Source organism: Salvelinus alpinus, chromosome 4 (assembly GCF_045679555.1).
Source record: "Salvelinus alpinus chromosome 4, SLU_Salpinus.1, whole genome shotgun sequence".
In the NCBI taxonomy this organism is placed as follows: domain Eukaryota; kingdom Metazoa; phylum Chordata; class Actinopteri; order Salmoniformes; family Salmonidae; genus Salvelinus; species Salvelinus alpinus.
In genome coordinates this window covers 13,516,921-13,534,261 of record NC_092089.1, presented here as the reverse complement: position 1 = coordinate 13,534,261, position 17,341 = coordinate 13,516,921, and the positions used below count along the sequence as shown (strand labels likewise).

General features: G+C 48.8%; 1 protein-coding gene across 4 annotated transcripts in view; it reads right to left on the bottom strand.

Annotated features, from left to right (window-relative positions):
• The window catches only part of LOC139572870 (dolichyl-diphosphooligosaccharide--protein glycosyltransferase subunit STT3B), a 116,725-nt gene that overhangs the window by 26,990 nt on the left and 72,394 nt on the right, over nt 1-17,341 (bottom strand). For all 4 annotated transcript variants that reach the window (XM_071395696.1, XM_071395695.1, XM_071395698.1 and 1 more), the window contains 6 exons: nt 14,160-14,259; nt 13,358-13,456; nt 12,107-12,253; nt 7,909-7,957; nt 6,524-6,678; nt 5,697-5,908 (listed from right to left, as the gene is read on the bottom strand). In XM_071395696.1, coding sequence (XP_071251797.1) covers nt 5,697-5,908; nt 6,524-6,678; nt 7,909-7,957; nt 12,107-12,253; nt 13,358-13,456; nt 14,160-14,259 — 762 coding nt within the window. The remainder of the gene's footprint in view (nt 1-5,696; nt 5,909-6,523; nt 6,679-7,908; nt 7,958-12,106; nt 12,254-13,357; nt 13,457-14,159; nt 14,260-17,341) is intronic.

The following is a 17,341-nucleotide window of genomic DNA, read 5'->3' as shown; positions in this document are numbered from 1 at the left end:
TAAGGTGGAGGGTGGAGTAACATTATTAAAGTGACCAGTGATTCCATGTCTATGTATATGGGGCAGCAGCCTCTAAGGTGGAGGGTGGAGTAACATTATTAAAGTGACCAGTGATTCCATGTCTATGTATACGGGGCAGCAGCCTCTAAGGTGGAGGGTGGAGTAACATTATTAAAGTGGCCAGTGATTCCATGTCTATGTATATGGGGCAGCAGCCTCTAAGGTGGAGGGTGGAGTAACATTATTAAAGTGACCAGTGATTCCATGTCTATGTATATGGGGCAGCAGCCTCTAAGGTGGAGGGTTGAGTAACATTATTAAAGTGGCCAGTGATTCCATGTCTATGTATACGGGGCAGCAGCCTCTAAGGTGGAGGGTGGAGTAACATTATTAAAGTGACCAGTGATTCCATGTCTATGTATATGGGGCAGCAGCCTCTAAGGTGGAGGGTTGAGTAACATTATTAAAGTGACCAGTGATTCCATGTCTATGTATACGGGGCAGCAGCCTCTAAGGTGGAGGGTGGAGTAACATTATTAAAGTGACCAGTGATTCCATGTCTATGTATATGGGGCAGCAGCCTCTAAGTTGGAAGGTTGAGTAACATTATTAAAGTGACCAGTGATTCCATGTCTATGTATACGGGGCAGCAGCCTCTAAGGTGGAGGGTTGAGTAACATTATTAAAGTGACCAGTGATTCCATGTCTATGTATAGAGGGCAGCAGCCTCTAAGGTGGAGGGTTGAGTAACATTATTAAAGTGGCCAGTGATTCCATGTCTATGTATATGGGGCAGCAGCCTCTAAGGTGGAGGGTGGAGTAACATTATTAAAGTGACCAGTGATTCCATGTCTATGTATAGAGGGCAGCAGCCTCTAAGGTGGAGGGTGGAGTAACATTATTAAAGTGACCAGTAATTCCATGTCTATGTATAGAGGGCAGCAGCCTCTAAGGTGGAGGGTGGAGTAACATTATTAAAGTGACCAGTGATTCCATGTCTATGTAAATGGGGCAGCAGCCTCTAAGGTGGAGGGTTGAGTAACATTATTAAAGTGACCAGTGATTCCATGTCTATGTATATGGGGCAGCAGCCTCTAAGGTGCAGGGTGGAGTAACATTATTAAAGTGACCAGTGATTCCATGTCTATGTATATGGGGCAGCAGCCTCTAAGGTGGAGGGTTGAGTAACATTATTAAAGTGGCCAGTGATTCCATGTCTATGTATAGAGGGCAGCAGCCTCTAAGGTGGAGGGTGGAGTAACATTATTAAAGTGACCAGTGATTCCATGTCTATGTATAGAGGGCAGCAGCCTCTAAGGTGGAGGGTGGAGTAACATTATTAAAGTGACCAGTGATTCCATGTCTATGTATACGGGGCAGCAGCCTCTAAGGTGGAGGGTGGAGTAACATTATTAAAGTGGCCAGTGATTCCATGTCTATGTATATAGGGCAGCAGCCTCTAAGGTGGAGGGTTGAGTAACATTATTAAAGTGACCAGTGATTCCATGTCTATGTATATAGGGCAGCAGCCTCTAAGGTGGAGGGTTGAGTAACATTATTAAAGTGACCAGTGATTCCATGTCTATGTATATGGGGCAGCAGCCTCTAAGGTGGAGGGTTGAGTAACATTATTAAAGTGACCAGTGATTCCATGTCTATGTATAGAGGGCAGCAGCCTCTAAGGTGGAGGGTTGAGTAACATTATTAAAGTGGCCAGTGATTCCATGTCTATGTATATGGGGCAGCAGCCTCTAAGGTGGAGGGTGGAGTAACATTATTAAAGTGACCAGTGATTCCATGTCTATGTATAGAGGGCAGCAGCCTCTAAGGTGGAGGGTGGAGTAACATTATTAAAGTGACCAGTGATTCCATGTCTATGTATAGGGGGCAGCAGCCTCTAAGGTGCAGGGTGGAGTAACATTATTAAAGTGACCAGTGATTCCATGTCTATGTATATGTGGCAGCAGACTCTAAGGTGGAGGGTTGAGTAACCGGGTGGTAGCCAGCTAGTGATGGCTATTTCACAGTCTGATGGCCTTGAGATAGAAGCTGTTTTTCAGTCTCTCTGTCCAGGTTTTGATGCACCTGTACTGATAGGGGGGTGCTCCCTCTGCTGTTTCCTGAAGTCCACAATCATCTCCTTTGTTTTGTTGACATTGCGTGAGAGGTTGTTTTCCTGACACCACTCTCCCAGGGCCCTCACCTCCTCCCTGTAGGCCGTCTCGTCGTTGTTGGTAATCAAGCCTACCACTGTTGTGTCTTCTGCAAACTTGATGATTGAGTTGGAGGCGTGCGTGACCACGCAGTCGTGTGTGAACAGGGAGTACAGGAGGAGGCTGAGCACGCACGGATCTATTGGGGCGGTAAGCAAACTGAAGTGTGTCTAGGGTGGCAGGTAAGGTGGAGGTGATATGATCCTTGACTAGTCTCTCAAAGCACTTCATGGTGACAGAAGTGAGTGCTACGGGGAAATAGTCATTTAGTTCAGTTATCTTTGCTTTCTTGGGAACAGGAACAATGGTGGCCCTCTTGAAGCATGTGGGAACAGCAGACTGGGATAGGGAGCGATTAAATATGTCCGTAAACACACCAGCCAGCTGGTCTGTGCATGCTCTGAGGATGCGGCTAGGGATGCCGTCTGGGCCGGCAGCTTTGTGAGGGTTAACACGCTTAAATGTCTTACTCACGTCGGCCACGGAGAAGGAGAGCCCACAGTCCTTGGTAGCGGGCTGCGTCGGTGGCAGTGTGTTAAACTCAAAGCGGGGGAAGAAGGTGTTTAGCTGGTCCGGAAGCAAGACGTCAGTGTCTACGACATGGCTGGTTTTCCCTTTGTAGGACGTGATTGTCTGTGGACCCTGCCACATACATCTCGTGTCTGAGCCGTTGAATTGCGACTCCACTTTGTCTCTGTACCGACGTTTTGCCTGTTTGATTGTCTTACGGAGGGAATAACTACACTGTTTGTATTCAGCCATATTCCCAGTCACGTTGCCATGGTTAAATTGCGGTGGTTCGTGCTTTCAGTTTTGCACAAATGCTGCCATCTATCCACGGTTTCTGAACTGTACACGGACTATACCGAACTGTATACTGAATACTGACTATACCGAACTGTTTACTGAATACTGACTATACTGAACTGTATACTGAATACTATACTGAACTTTATACTGAATACTGACTATACTGAGCTGTATACTGAATACTGACTATACTGAATACTGACTATACTGAACTGTGTACTGAATACTGACTATACTGAATACTGACTATACCGAACTGTATACTGAACTGTATACTGAATACTGACTATACCGAACTGTATACTGAACTGTGTACTGAATACTGACTATACTGAACTGTATACTGAATACTGACTATACTGAATACTGACTATACTGAACTGTATACTGTATACTGACTATACTGAATACTGACTATACTGAACTGTATACTGTATACTGACTATACTGAGCTGTATACTGAATACTGACTATACTGAATACTGACTATACTGAACTGTATACTGTATACTGACTATACTGAATACTGACTATACTGAACTGTATACTGTATACTGACTATACTGAATACTGACTATACTGAACTGTATACTGAATACTGACTATACTAAACTGTATACTGAATACTGACTATACTGAATACTGACTATACTGAACTGTATACTGTATACTGACTATACTGAATACTGACTATACTGAACTGTATACTGAATACTGACTATACTGAACTGTATACTGTATACTATACTGAATACTGACTATACTGAACTGTATACTGAATACTGACTATACTGAACTGTATACTGAATACTGACTATACTGAATACTGACTATACTGAACTGTATACTGTATACTGACTATACTGAATACTGACTATACTGAACTGTATACTGTATACTGACTATACTGAATACTGACTATACTGAACTGTATACTGTATACTGACTATACTGAGCTGTATACTGAATACTGACTATACTGAATACTGACTATACTGACCTGTGTACTGAATACTGACTATACTGAACTGTATACTGTATACTATACTGAACTTTATACTGAATACTGACTATACTGAACTGTGTACTGAATACTGAATACTGACTATACTGAACTGTATACTGAATACTATACTGAACTTTATACTGAATACTGAATACTGACTATACTGAACTGAATACTGAACTAAACTATAAACACAACATGTAAAGTGTTGGTCCATGTTTCATGAGCTGAAATAAAAGATCCCAGAAATGTTCCATTAAGCACAAAAAGCTTATTTCTCTCAAATGTTGGGCACAAATCTGTTTACATCCCTGTTAGTGAGCATTTCTCCTTTGCCAAGATAATCCATCCACTTGACAGGTGTCGCATATCAAGAAGCTGATTAAATAGCATGATCATTACATAGGTGCACCTTGTGCCGGGGACACTAAAAGGCCACTCTAAAATGTACAGTTTAGTCCCACAACACAATGCCACAGATTTCTCAAGTTTTGAGGGAGAGCGCAATTGGCATCCTGACTGCAGGAATGTCCACGAGAGCTGTTGCCAGAGAACTGCGTGTTAATTTCTCTATCATAAGCCGATTCCAACGTCGTTTTAGAGAATTTGGCAGTACGTCCAACCGGCCTCAAAACCACAGACTGTAACCAGGCCAGCCCAGAACCTCCACATCCGGCTTCTTCACCTCCGTGATGGTCTGAGACCAGCCACCTGGACAGCTGATGAAACTGAGGCGCATTTTGGTCTGTAATAAAGACCTTTTGTGGAGAAAAACTCATTCTGATTGGCTGGGCCTTGCTCCCCAGTCGGTGGGCCTGGCTGCCAAGTGGGTGGGCCTCGCTCCCCAGTGGGTGGGCCTGGCTCCCCAGTGGGTGGGCCTCGCTCCCCAGTGGGTGGGCCTCGCTCCCCAGTGGCTGGGCCTGGCTCCCCAGTGGGTGGACCTGGCTGCCAAGTGGGTGGGCCTCACTCCCCAGTGGGTGGGCCTCGCTCCCCAGTGGGTGGACCTGGCTGCCAAGTGGGTGGGCCTATGCCCTATGCCCAGCAAAGGAAGGGTGTCAAGGCCCTGTCCAAAATAGGGAATAGGGTGTCAAGGCCCTGTCCAAAATAGGGAATAGGGTGTCAAGGCCCTGTCCAAAATAGGGAATAGGGTGTCAAGGCCCTGTCCAAAATAGGGAATAGTGTGTCAAGGCCCTGTCCAAAATAGGGGATAGGGTGTCAAGGCCCTGTCCAAAATAGGGGATAGGGTGTCAAGGCCCTGTCCAAAATAGGGGATAGGGTGTCAAGGCCCTGTCCAAAATAGGGAATAGGGTGACAAGGCTCTGGCCAAAAGTAGTGCACTACATATGAAACAGGGTACCAAAGCTCTGATAAGGATTTCAAGGTACTAAAGCTCTGGCCAAAAGAAGTGGACTATGTAGGGAATAATGTACCATTTAGAACCCACCCTCATACCGTATCATAGAGGTTTACAGAGTTCCTCTAGTCATCCTCATACCTTATCATAGAGGTTTACAGAGTTCCTCTTGTCATCCTCATACCTTATCATAGAGGTTTACAGAGTTCCTCTCGTCATCCTCATACCTTATCATAGAGGTTTACAGAGTTCCTCTCGTCATCCTCATACCTTATCATAGAGGTTTACAGAGTTCCTGTTGTCATCCTCATACCTTATCATAGAGGTTTCCAGAGTTCTTCTTGTCGTCCTCATCACTACTGTCCTCTATGGGAGGGCTCTCTCTCTTCATGTCGTCCCCTAGGTAGTGTTCAAACACGCTGGAGAAGGCTATAGCTGACAGCATACACACTACGGGGGTCAGGGTCAACATCAGACGGACCATCACTCCAGCAAAGTAGACAGCGCTGATGGCATACAGGGCCACTAGGAGGGGAGAGAGAGCAGGGTTATAGTTTAATACACTGGGTTAGGGTTTAATACACAGGGTTATAGTTTAATACACTGGGTTAGGGTTTAATACACAGGGGTTTAATACACTGGGTTAGGGTTTAATACACTGGGTTAGGGTTTAATACACTGGGTTATAGTTTAATACACTGGGTTATAGTTTAATACACTGGGTTAGGGTTTAATACACTGGGTTAGGGTTTAATACACTGGGTTAGGGTTTAATACACTGGGTTAGGGTTTAATACACTGGGTTAGGGTTTAATACACTGGGTTATAGTTTAATACACTGGAATAGGGTTTAATACACTGGGTTATAGTTTAATACACTGGGTTAGGATTTAATACACTGGGTTAGGGTTTAATACACTGGGTTAGGGTTTAATACACTGGGATAGGGTTTAACACACTGGGTTAGGGTTTAATACACTGGGTTATAGTTTAATACACTGGGTTAGGGTTTAATACACTGGGATAGGGTTTAACACACTGGGTTATAGTTTAATACACACCATCATCCATGTGTGTGTGCGTGTCTGTGTCTGTGTCTGTGTCTGTGTGTGTGTGTGTGTGTGTCGGCTGCCATCTTACCGAAGACTCTCTCGTCGTTGATGTTCTTGATGCAGAACCAGAGTCCAGCAGGAAAGGTACAGACCAGGATGTGGAGGTCGAAGAAGAACGACACCCAGGTAGTGGGCTGGTGCTCCGACACAGAAGCTATGATGGGGATGTGGATCTTAGCATACCTGGAGAGAGGAGGGAGGGAGAGGAGAGAGGGGGAGGGAGGGAGAAGAGAGAGGGAGAGGGAGAAGAGAGAGGGAGAAGAGAGAGGGAGAGGGGGGTGAGGGAGGGAGAAGAGAGAGGGAGAGGGGAGAGGGAGAGGAGAGAGGGGGAGGGGGGGAGAATAGAGAGGGAGAGGGAGAGGAAGGAGAAGAGAGAGGGAGAGGGGGTGAGGGAGGGAGAAGAGAGAGGGGGAGGGGGTGGGCAGAGGGAGGGAGGGAGAGAGGGAGAAGAGAGAGGGAGAAGAGAGAGGGAGAGGGGGGTGAGGGAGGGAGAAGAGAGAGGGAGAGGGGGAGGGAGGGAGAAGAGAGGGGGGTGGGGTAGGGAGAGGAGGGAGAAGAGAGAGGGAGAGGGAAGGAGGGAGGGAGAAGAGAGGGATGGGCAGAGGGAGGGAAGGAGAGGGGGTGGGATGAGGGAGGGAGAAGAGAGAGGGGAAGGGTTGAGGGAGGGAGAGGGGGTGGGATGAGGGAGGGAGAAGAGAGAGGGAGAGGAGGGAGAAGAGAGAGGGAGAAGAGACAGGGAGGTGGGGTGGGCAGAGGGAGGGAGAAGAGAGAGGGAGAGAGGGGGGGGAGGGAGAAGAGAGAGGGGTGAGGGAGAGGGGGTGGGGGAAGAGAGGGGGGTGGGGGAGGGAAGGAGAAGAGAGGGGGGTGGGGTAGGGAGAGGAGGGAGAAGAGAGAGGGGGGAGAAGAGATGGGGGTGGGGTAGGGAGAGGAGGGAGAAGAGAGAGGAGGGAGAAGAGATGGGGGTGAGGGAGAGGGGGTGGGGGAAGAGAGGGGGGTGGGGGAGGGAAGGAGAAGAGAGGGGGTGTGGTAGGGAGAGGAGGGAGAAGAGATGGGGGTGGGGGAGGGAGGGAGATATTTATCTGAAGTGCCTGTGGAAGGTTGTGGCTACAGGAAGTGAGTGGACATTGACATAAAGAGGAACACAGTGTTTCCTTGGTAAAGGGGATCCACGGAGAGTAAAACTGGACACACGTTGACCTGACACGACCCACACTGCACTGCAGCAGAACACTTTCTCTGAGACAAATAGACAGCTGATTGGGGACTCTGACAGCCTTATCTCTCTACAGCAGAGGTCGTTCGTTCGTTCGTGCGTGCGTGCGTGCGTGCGTGCGTGCGTGCGTGCGTGCGTGCGTGCGTGCGTGCGTGTGTGTGTGTGTGTGTGTATATATACACACTGTTTAGGGCACTTACCCTGTATCCCACAGTGAATAGAATCGACCACTCCAAGGAGCGATGTGTCCTAAAACACAATGAACATTATTAAGTACAGCGCAGTTATGATCAAGTCAACACACACGCGTTAGGATTTGGGGACCAACAATTGATTCCCATTCAAAATCCTATTTTCCCTAACTTCCTGACTCCTAAACTCCTTCCTAACTCCTAACTCCTGACTGCTAAACTGCCCATCCCTGGTGTTGCATTACATTTTGTTGCATTACAACCTGTAATTTAAAATTTGGATTTCATGTAATGGACATACACAAAATAGTCCAAATTGGTTTAAAAAAATGTATTAAAATTAAAAATGGAAAAGTGGTGCGTACATATGTGTTCACCCCCTTCGCTATGAAGCCCCTAAATAAGATCTGGTGCAACCAATTACCTTGAGAAGTCACATAATTAGTTAAATAAAGTCGACCTGTGTGCAATCTAAGTGTCACATGATCTCAGTATATATACACCTGTTCTGAAAGGCCCCAGAGTCTGCAACACCACTAAGCGAGCGGCACCATGAAGACCAAGGAGCTCTCCAAACAGGTCAGGGACGAAGTTGTGGAAGAGTACAGATCAGGGTTGGGTTATAAAAATATGTCAGAAACTTTGAACATCCCACGGAGCACCATTAAATCCATTATTAAAAATGAAAGAATATGGCACCACAACAAACCTGCCAAGAGAGGGCCGCCTACCAAAACTCACAGACCAGGCAAGGAGGGCATTAATCAGAGAGGCAACAAAGAGACCAAAGATAACCCTGAAGGAGCTGCAAAGCTCCACAGCGGAGATTGGAGTATCTGTCCATAGGACCACTTTAAGCCGTACACTCCACAGAGCTGGGCTTTACCCTGGGCTTTACGGAAGAGTGGCCAGAAAAAAATACGCAAACATGTTTGGTGTTCGCCAAAAGGCATGTGGGAGACTCCCCAACCATATGGAAGAAGGTACTCTGGTCAGATGAGACTAAAATGTAGCTTTTTGGCCATCAAGGAAAAAGTTATGTCTGGCGCAAACCCAACACCTCTCATCACCCCGAGAACACCATCCCCACAGTGAAGCATGGTGATGGCAGCATCATGCTGTGGGGATGTTTTTCATCAGTAGGGACTGGGAAACTGGTTAGAATTGAAGGAATGATAGATGGCGCTAAATACAGGGAAATTCTTGAGGGAAACCTGTTTCAGTCTACCAGATATTTAAGACTGGGACGGAGGATCACCTTCCAACAGGACAATGACCCGAAGCATACTGCTAAAGCAACACTCGAGTGGTTTAAGGGGAAACATTTAAATGTCTTGGAATGGCCTAGTCAAAGCCCAGACCTCAATCCAATCGAGAATCTGTGATACACCAGCGGAACCCATCCAACTTGAAGGAGCCGGAGCAGTTTTTCCTTGAAGAATGGTCAAAAATCCCAGTGGCTAGATGTGCCAAGCTTATAGAGACATACCCCAAGAGACTTGCAGCTGTAATTGCTGCAAAAGGTGGCTCTACAAAGTATTGACTTTGAGGGGGTGAATAGTTATGCACGCTTATTTCTTGTTTGTTTCACAAGAAAAAATATTTTGCTTCTTCAAAGTTGTAGGCATGTTGTGTAAATCAAATAATACAAACCCCCCAAAAATCCATTTTAATTCCAGTTTGTAAGGCAACAAAATAGGAAAAATGCGAAGGGGGGCAGTACCTGTATACAGTAAGTCAGGTATATAACAGCACAGTGTTGACCTACCTGTATAAGTCAGGTATATAACAGTGAGGAAGACCTACCTGTATAAGTCAGGTATATAACAGTGAGGAAGACCTACCTGTATAAGTCAGGTATATAACAGTGAGGAAGACCTACCTGTATAAGTCAGGTATATAACAGTGAGGAAGACCTACCTGTATAAGTCAGGTATATAACAGTGAGGAAGACCTACCTGTATAAGTCAGGTATATAACAGTGAGGAAGACCTACCTGTATAAGTCAGGTATATAACAGTGAGGAAGACCTACCTGTATAAGTCAGGTATATAACAGTGAGGAAGACCTACCTGTATAAGTCAGGTATATAACAGTGAGGAAGACCTACCTGTATAAGTCAGGTATATAACAGTGAGGAAGACCTACCTGTATAAGTCAGGTATAAACAGTGAGGAAGACCTACCTGTATAAGTCAGGTATATAACAGTGAGGAAGACCTACCTGTATAAGTCAGGTATATAACAGTGAGGAAGACCTACCTGTATAAGTCAGGTATATAACAGTGAGGAAGACCTACCTGTATAAGTCAGGTATATAACAGTGAGGAAGACCTACCTGTATAAGTCAGGTATATAACAGTGAGGAAGACCTACCTGTATAAGTCAGGTATAAACAGTGAGGAAGACCTACCTGTATAAGTCAGGTATATAACAGTGAGGAAGACCTACCTGTATAAGTCAGGTATAAACAGTGAGGAAGACCTACCTGTATAAGTCAGGTATATAACAGTGAGGAAGACCTACCTGTATAAGTCAGGTATAAACAGTGAGGAAGACCTACCTGTATAAGTCAGGTATATACAGTGGGGAGAACAAGTATTTGATACACTGATGATTTTGCAGGTTTTCCTACTTACAAAGCATGTAGAGGTCTGTAATTTTTATCATAGGTACACTTCAACTGTGAGAGACGGAATCTAAAACAAAAATCCAGAAAATCACATTGTATGATTTTTAAGTAATTAATTTGCATTTTATTGCATGACATAAGTATTTGATACATCAGAAAAGCATTACTTAATATTTGGTACAGAAACCTTAGTTTGCAATTACAGAGATCATACGTTTCCTGTAGTTCTTGACCAGGTTTGCACACACTGCAGCAGGGATTTTGGCCCACTCCTCCATACAGACCTTCTCCAGATCCTTCAGGTTTCGGGGCTGTCGCTGGGCAATACGGACTTTCGGCTCCCTCCAAAGATTTTCTATTGGGTTCAGGTCTGGAGACTGGCTAGGCCACTCCAGGACCTTGAGATGCTTCTTACGGAGCCACTCCTTAGTTGCCCTGGCTGTGTGTTTCGGGTCGTTGTCATGCTGGAAGACCCAGCCACGACCCATCTTCAATGCTCTTACTGAGGGAAGGAGGTTGTTGGTGTAGATCTCGCGATACATGGCCCCATCCATCCTCCCCTCAATACGGTGCAGTCGTCCTGTCCCCTTTGCAGAAAAGCATCCCCAAAGAATGATGTTTCCACCTCCATGCTTCACGGTTGGGATGGTGTTCTTGGGGTTGTACTCATCCTTCTATTCCTCCAAACACGGCGAGTGGAGTTTAGAGCAAAAAGCTCTATTTTTGTCTCATCAGACCACATGACCTTCTCCCATTCCTCCTCTGGATCATCCAGATGGTCATTGGCAAACTTCAGACGGGCCTGGACATGCGCTGGCTTGAGCAGGGGGACCTTGCGTGCGCTGCAGGATTTTAATCCATGACGGCGTAGTGTGTTACTAATGGTTTTCTTTGAGACTGTGGTCCCAGCTCTCTTCAGGTCATTGACCAGGTCCTGCCGTGTAGTTCTGGGCTGATCCCTCACATTCCTCATGATCATTGATGCCCCACGAGGTGAGATCTTGCATGGAGCCCCAGACCGAGGGTGATTGACCGTCATCTTGAACTTCTTCCATTTTCTAATAATTGTGCCAACAGTTGTTGCCTTCTCATCAAGCTGCTTGCCTATTGTCCTGTAGCCCATCCCAGCCTTGTACAGGTCTACAATTTATCCCTGATGTCCTTACACAGCTCTCTGGTCTTGGCCATTGTGGAGAGGTTGGAGTCTGTTTGATTGAGTGTGTGGACAGGTGTCTTTTATACAGGTAACGAGTTCAAACAGGTGCAGTTAATACAGGTAATGAGTGGAGAACAGGAGGGCTTCTTAAAGAAAAACTAACAGGTCTGTGAGAGCCGGAATTCTTACTGGTTGGTAGGTGATCAAATACTTATGTCATGCAATAAAATGCAAATTAATTACTTAAAAATCATACAATGTGATTTTCTGGACTTTTGTTTTAGATTCCGTCTCTCACAGTTGAAGTGTACCTATGATAAAAATGACAGACCTCTACATGCTTTGTAAGTAGGAAAACCTGCAAAATCGGCAGTGTATCAAATACTTGTTCTCCCCACTGTAACAGTGAGGAAGACCTACCTGTATAAGTCAGGTATATAACAGTGAGGAAGACCACCCCAGCAGCCAGAGAGACCCCCAGGAAGAACAGGGTCTGAAACTCCTGTCTGGTCAGTCTGTCTTTCAGGTACTGGAGGAAGGCATAGGCCTGGAGCAACGCAAACACACCTGGTAGAAAGAGGGGGAGGAGAGAGGAGAGAAAGAGGGGGAGGGGAGGAGAGACGAGAGAGAGAGCGAGAAAGAGGGGGAGAGAGGAAAGAGAAGGGGGAGGTGAGGAGAGAGAGAGAGAGAAAGAGCAGGAGAGAGAGGGGGGAGAGAGGAAAGAGAAGGGGAAGGTGGGGGGAGAGAGAGAGAGAGAGATGAGGAGAGAGAGAGAAGGGCGAGGAGAGAGGAGAGAGAAAGAGGGGGAGAAGAGATGAGAGAGAGAGCAGGAGAGAGAGAGCAGGAGAGAGGAAAGAGAAGGGGGAGGTGAGGAGAGAGAGAGAGGGGGGAGAGAGGAAAGAGGAGAGAGAGAGAAGGGTGAGGAGAGAGGAGAGAGGGAGTTTACATTATACCTGTACAGGTAGGTAGAGGGAGGGGTATATAAACCAGCATCCATCACAGCACCATGCATCTCTATGACTATAGAAGGTGTAATATACAGTGAGCTCCAGAAGTACTGGGACAGCAGTGACCCATCTTCTGTTGATTTGTCTCTGTACTCCTGCACTTTGGATTTAAAACAATGACTAGGAGGTTAAAGTGCAGACTCAGATTTAATAGGATATTTTCATATCGGATGAACCGTTCAAAAAAAAAAAAAAAAACTTTTTGTACATAGTCCTCCCATTTTACGAGACCAAAAGTATTGGGACAAAATTCACATATGTGTATTAAAATAGTCAAACGTTAAGTATTTGGCTGCCGTATTCAGAGCAAGCAAATGACTACATTAAGCTTGTGACTTTACACATTTGTTGTATGCATTTTACGGATAATCCTGAATGAATCGTGATGAGTGAGAAAGTTAGATGCTCAAATATCATATACACCCCCCCCCTACAAAAAAATGCTCACCTCCCCTGTTAAAACAACCCAAACAACAGTCCCTGTCCCAATACTTTGAGCTCACTGTATCACAATATACGTCTCCCTCTATAACCGGTACATGGCTGTCTATCGATCTAATCAGTGGTCTGGAGCTGGGGGTGATGACAGGAAACGTCCAGAGGGAATTCTGTACACGGGCAGCATCAGGGGGTGACATCACTGTCCCAGGTGATTGGTTCTTACCTGCTGCAGCCATGTGTTCGCTGGTCCTGATTGGCTGGAACCCCACAAAGGGGATCTGCATGGAGAGCACCAGACCAATGATGTAGAACGTACTGTAAGCTGTGGAGACAGACAGGGTTAACACACCAGAAACACAGAGAGACAGACAGGGTTAACACACCAGAAACACAGAGAAAGAGAGAGAGAGAGAGAGGCACCCTATTCTATATATAGTGCACTACCGTTGACCAGAACCCTGAGGTAACACTGTGGGACAGCCGTGAGACCAGGCATCCATTAGAGAGAGGTGTGTGTGTGTGTGTGTGTGTGTGTGTGTGTGTGTGTGTGTGTGTGTGTGTGTGTGTGTGTTCCTCCTCTGGAAGGGGACATTATTCAGGAGCTAATAAAAAACTCAATTAGCTCTGCTTCCTGTTCCAGCCCTCCATCTCTCTCCCCTCCCACTACTCTCCTCTCTTCTTCTACTGTTCTACTCCTCTCCTCTCTTCTTCTACTGTTCTACTCCTCTCCTACTACTCTCCTCTCTTCTTCTACTGTTCTACTCCTCTCCCACTACTCTCCTCTCTTCTTCTACTGTTCTACTCCTCTCCATCTCTCTCCTCCCCCACTACTCTCCTCTCTTCTTCTACTGTTTTACTCCTCTCCTCTCCTCCACCTCCCCCTCTCCTCCCCTCTACCTCCACCTCCCCTCTCCTCCTCCACCTCCCCCTCTCCCTCCTCCTCCCCTCCACCTCTCCACCTCCGCTCTCCTCTCCTTCACTACTCTCCTCCCCCTCTCCTCCTGACTCAGTGTGTGTGGACTCACCGATGTAGACTCGTCTGCTGTAGCGCTGCATCAGCAGCAGGACAAACACATGGAGAGGAATCAGGTTGATGATGAAGACGTAGCCTCCCCATGCAGACACCTGGAACACACACACACACACACACACACACACACACACACACACACACACACACACACACACACACACACACACACACACACACACACACACACACACACACACACACACACACACACACACACACACACGGAACACCACCAGTGAGAGATGACCTACACACCTCCAGCATAAGGACACTGTAACTGGAACCCCTGTGTTGCTAACAGTATCGCCTCGCTGTCCCAGTCCGTCCCACAGCTCGCTGTCCCTGTCCGTACCACAGCTCACTGTCCCAGTCCCTACCACAGCTCACTGTCCCTGTCCGTCCCACAGCTCGCTGTCCCTGTCCCTGTCCCTACCACAGCTCACTGTCCCTGTCCCTACCACAGCTCACTGTCCCTGTCCGTCCCACAGCTCGCTGTCCCTGTCCCTGTCCCTACCACAGCTCACTGTCCCTGTCCCTACCACAGCTCACTGTCCCTGTCCGTACCACAGCTCACTGTCCCTGTCCCTACCACAGCTCACTGTCCCTGTCCGTCCCACAGCTCACTGTCCCTGTCCCTACCACAGCTCACTGTCCCTGTCCGTACCACAGCTCACTGTCCCTGTCCGTACCACAGCTCACTGTCCCTGTCCGTCCCACAGCTCACTGTCCCTGTCCGTACCACAGCTCACTGTCCCTGTCCGTACCACAGCTCACTGTCCCTGTCCGTACCACAGCTCACTGTCCCTGTCCGTACCACAGCTCACTGTCCCTGTCCGTACCACAGCTCACTGTCCCTGTCTGTACCACAGCTCACTGTCCCTGTCCGTACCACAGCTCACTGTCCCTGTCCCTACCACAGCTCACTGTCCCTGTCCCTACCACAGCTCACTGTCCCTGTCCGTACCACAGCTCACTGTCCCTGTCCCTACCACAGCTCACTGTCCCTGTCCGTCCCACAGCTCACTGTCCCTGTCCCTACCACAGCTCACTGTCCCTGTCCGTACCACAGCTCCCTGTCCCTACCACAGCTCACTGTCCCTGTCCGTACCACAGCTCACTGTCCCTGTCCGTACCACAGCTCACTGTCCCTGTCCGTCCCACAGCTCACTGTCCCTGTCCGTACCACAGCTCACTGTCCCTGTCCGTACCACAGCTCACTGTCCCTGTCTGTACCACAGCTCACTGTCCCTGTCCGTACCACAGCTCACTGTCCCTGTCCGTACCACAGCTCACTGTCCCTGTCTGTACCACAGCTCACTGTCCCTGTCCGTACCACAGCTCACTGTCCCTGGCCGTACCACAGCTCACTGTCCCTGTCCCTACCACAGCTCACTGTCCCTGTCTGTACCACAGCTCACTGTCCCTGTCCGTCCCACAGCTCACTGTCCCTGTCCGTCCCACAGCTCACTGTCCCTGTCCGTCCCACAGCTCACTGTCCCTGTCCGTCCCACAGCTCACTGTCCCTGTCTGTACCACAGCTCACTGTCCCTGTCTGTACCACAGCTCACTGTCCCTGTCCGTACCACAGCTCACTGTCCCTGTCCGTACCACAGCTCACTGTCCCTGTCTGTACCACAGCTCACTGTCCATGTCCCTACCACAGCTCACTGTCCCTGTCCGTACCACAGCTCGCTGTCCCTGTCCCTACCACAGCTCACTGTCCCTGTCCCTACCACAGCTCACTGTCCCTGTCTGTCCCACAGCTCACTGTCCCTGTCCCTACCACAGCTCACTGTCCCTGTCCGTACCACAGCTAACTGTCCCTGTCCCTACCACAGCTCACTGTCCCTGTCCGTCCCACAGCTCACTGTCCCTGTCCCTACCACAGCTCACTGTCCCTGTCCCTACCACAGCTCACTGTCCCTGTCCCTACCACAGCTCACTGTCCCTGTCACAGCTCACTGTCCCTGTCCCTACCACAGCTCACTGTCCCTGTCTGTACCACAGCTCACTGTCCCTGTCCCTACCACAGCTCACTGTCCCTGTCCGTACCACAGCTCGCTGTCCCTGTCCCTACCACAGCTCCCTGTCCCTGTCCCTACCACAGCTCACTGTCCCTGTCCGTACCACAGCTCACTGTCCCTGTCCGTACCACAGCTCACTGTCCCTGTCCCTACCACAGCTCACTGTCCCTGTCTGTCCCACAGCTCACTGTCCCTGTCCCTACCACAGCTCACTGTCCCTGTCCGTACCACAGCTCACTGTCCCTGTCCCTACCACAGCTCACTGTCCCTGTCCGTCCCACAGCTCACTGTCCCTGTCCCTACCACAGCTCACTGTCCCTGTCCCTACCACAGCTCACTGTCCCTGTCCCTGTCCCTACCACAGCTCACTGTCCCTGTCACAGCTCACTGTCCCTGTCCCTACCACAGCTCACTGTCCCTGTCCGTACCACAGCTCACTGTCCCTGTCCGTACCACAGCTCACTGTCCCTGTCCCTACCACAGCTCACTGTCCCTGTCCCTACCACAGCTCACTGTCCCTGTCCCTGTCCCTACCACAGCTCACTGTCCCTGTCCGTACCACAGCTCACTGTCCCTGTCCGTACCACAGCTCACTGTCCCTGTCCGTACCACAGCTCACTGTCCCTGTCCCTACCACAGCTCACTGTCCCTGTCCGTACCACAGCTCACTGTCCCTGTCCGTCCCACAGCTCACTGTCCCTGTCCCTACCACAGCTCACTGTCCCTGTCCGTACCACAGCTCACTGTCCCTGTCCGTCCCACAGCTCGCTGTCCCTGTCCCTGTCCGTCCCACAGCTCACTGTCCCTGTCCGTCCCACAGCTCACTGTCCCTGTCCGTACCACAGCTCACTGTCCCTGTCCGTCCCACACCTCACTGTCCCTGTCCGTACCACAGCTCGCTGTCCCTGTCCCTACCACAGCTCACTGTCCCTGTCCCTACCACAGCTCACTGTCCCTGTCCCTACCACAGCTCACTGTCCCTGTCCGTACCACAGCTCACTGTCCCTGTCCCTGTCCGTCCCACAGCTCACTGTCCCTGTCCGTCCCACAGCTCGCTGTCCCTGTCCCTGTCCGTCCCACAGCTCACTGTCCCTGTCCGTACCACAGCTCACTGTCCCTGTCCCTGTCCCTACCACAGCTCACTGTCCCT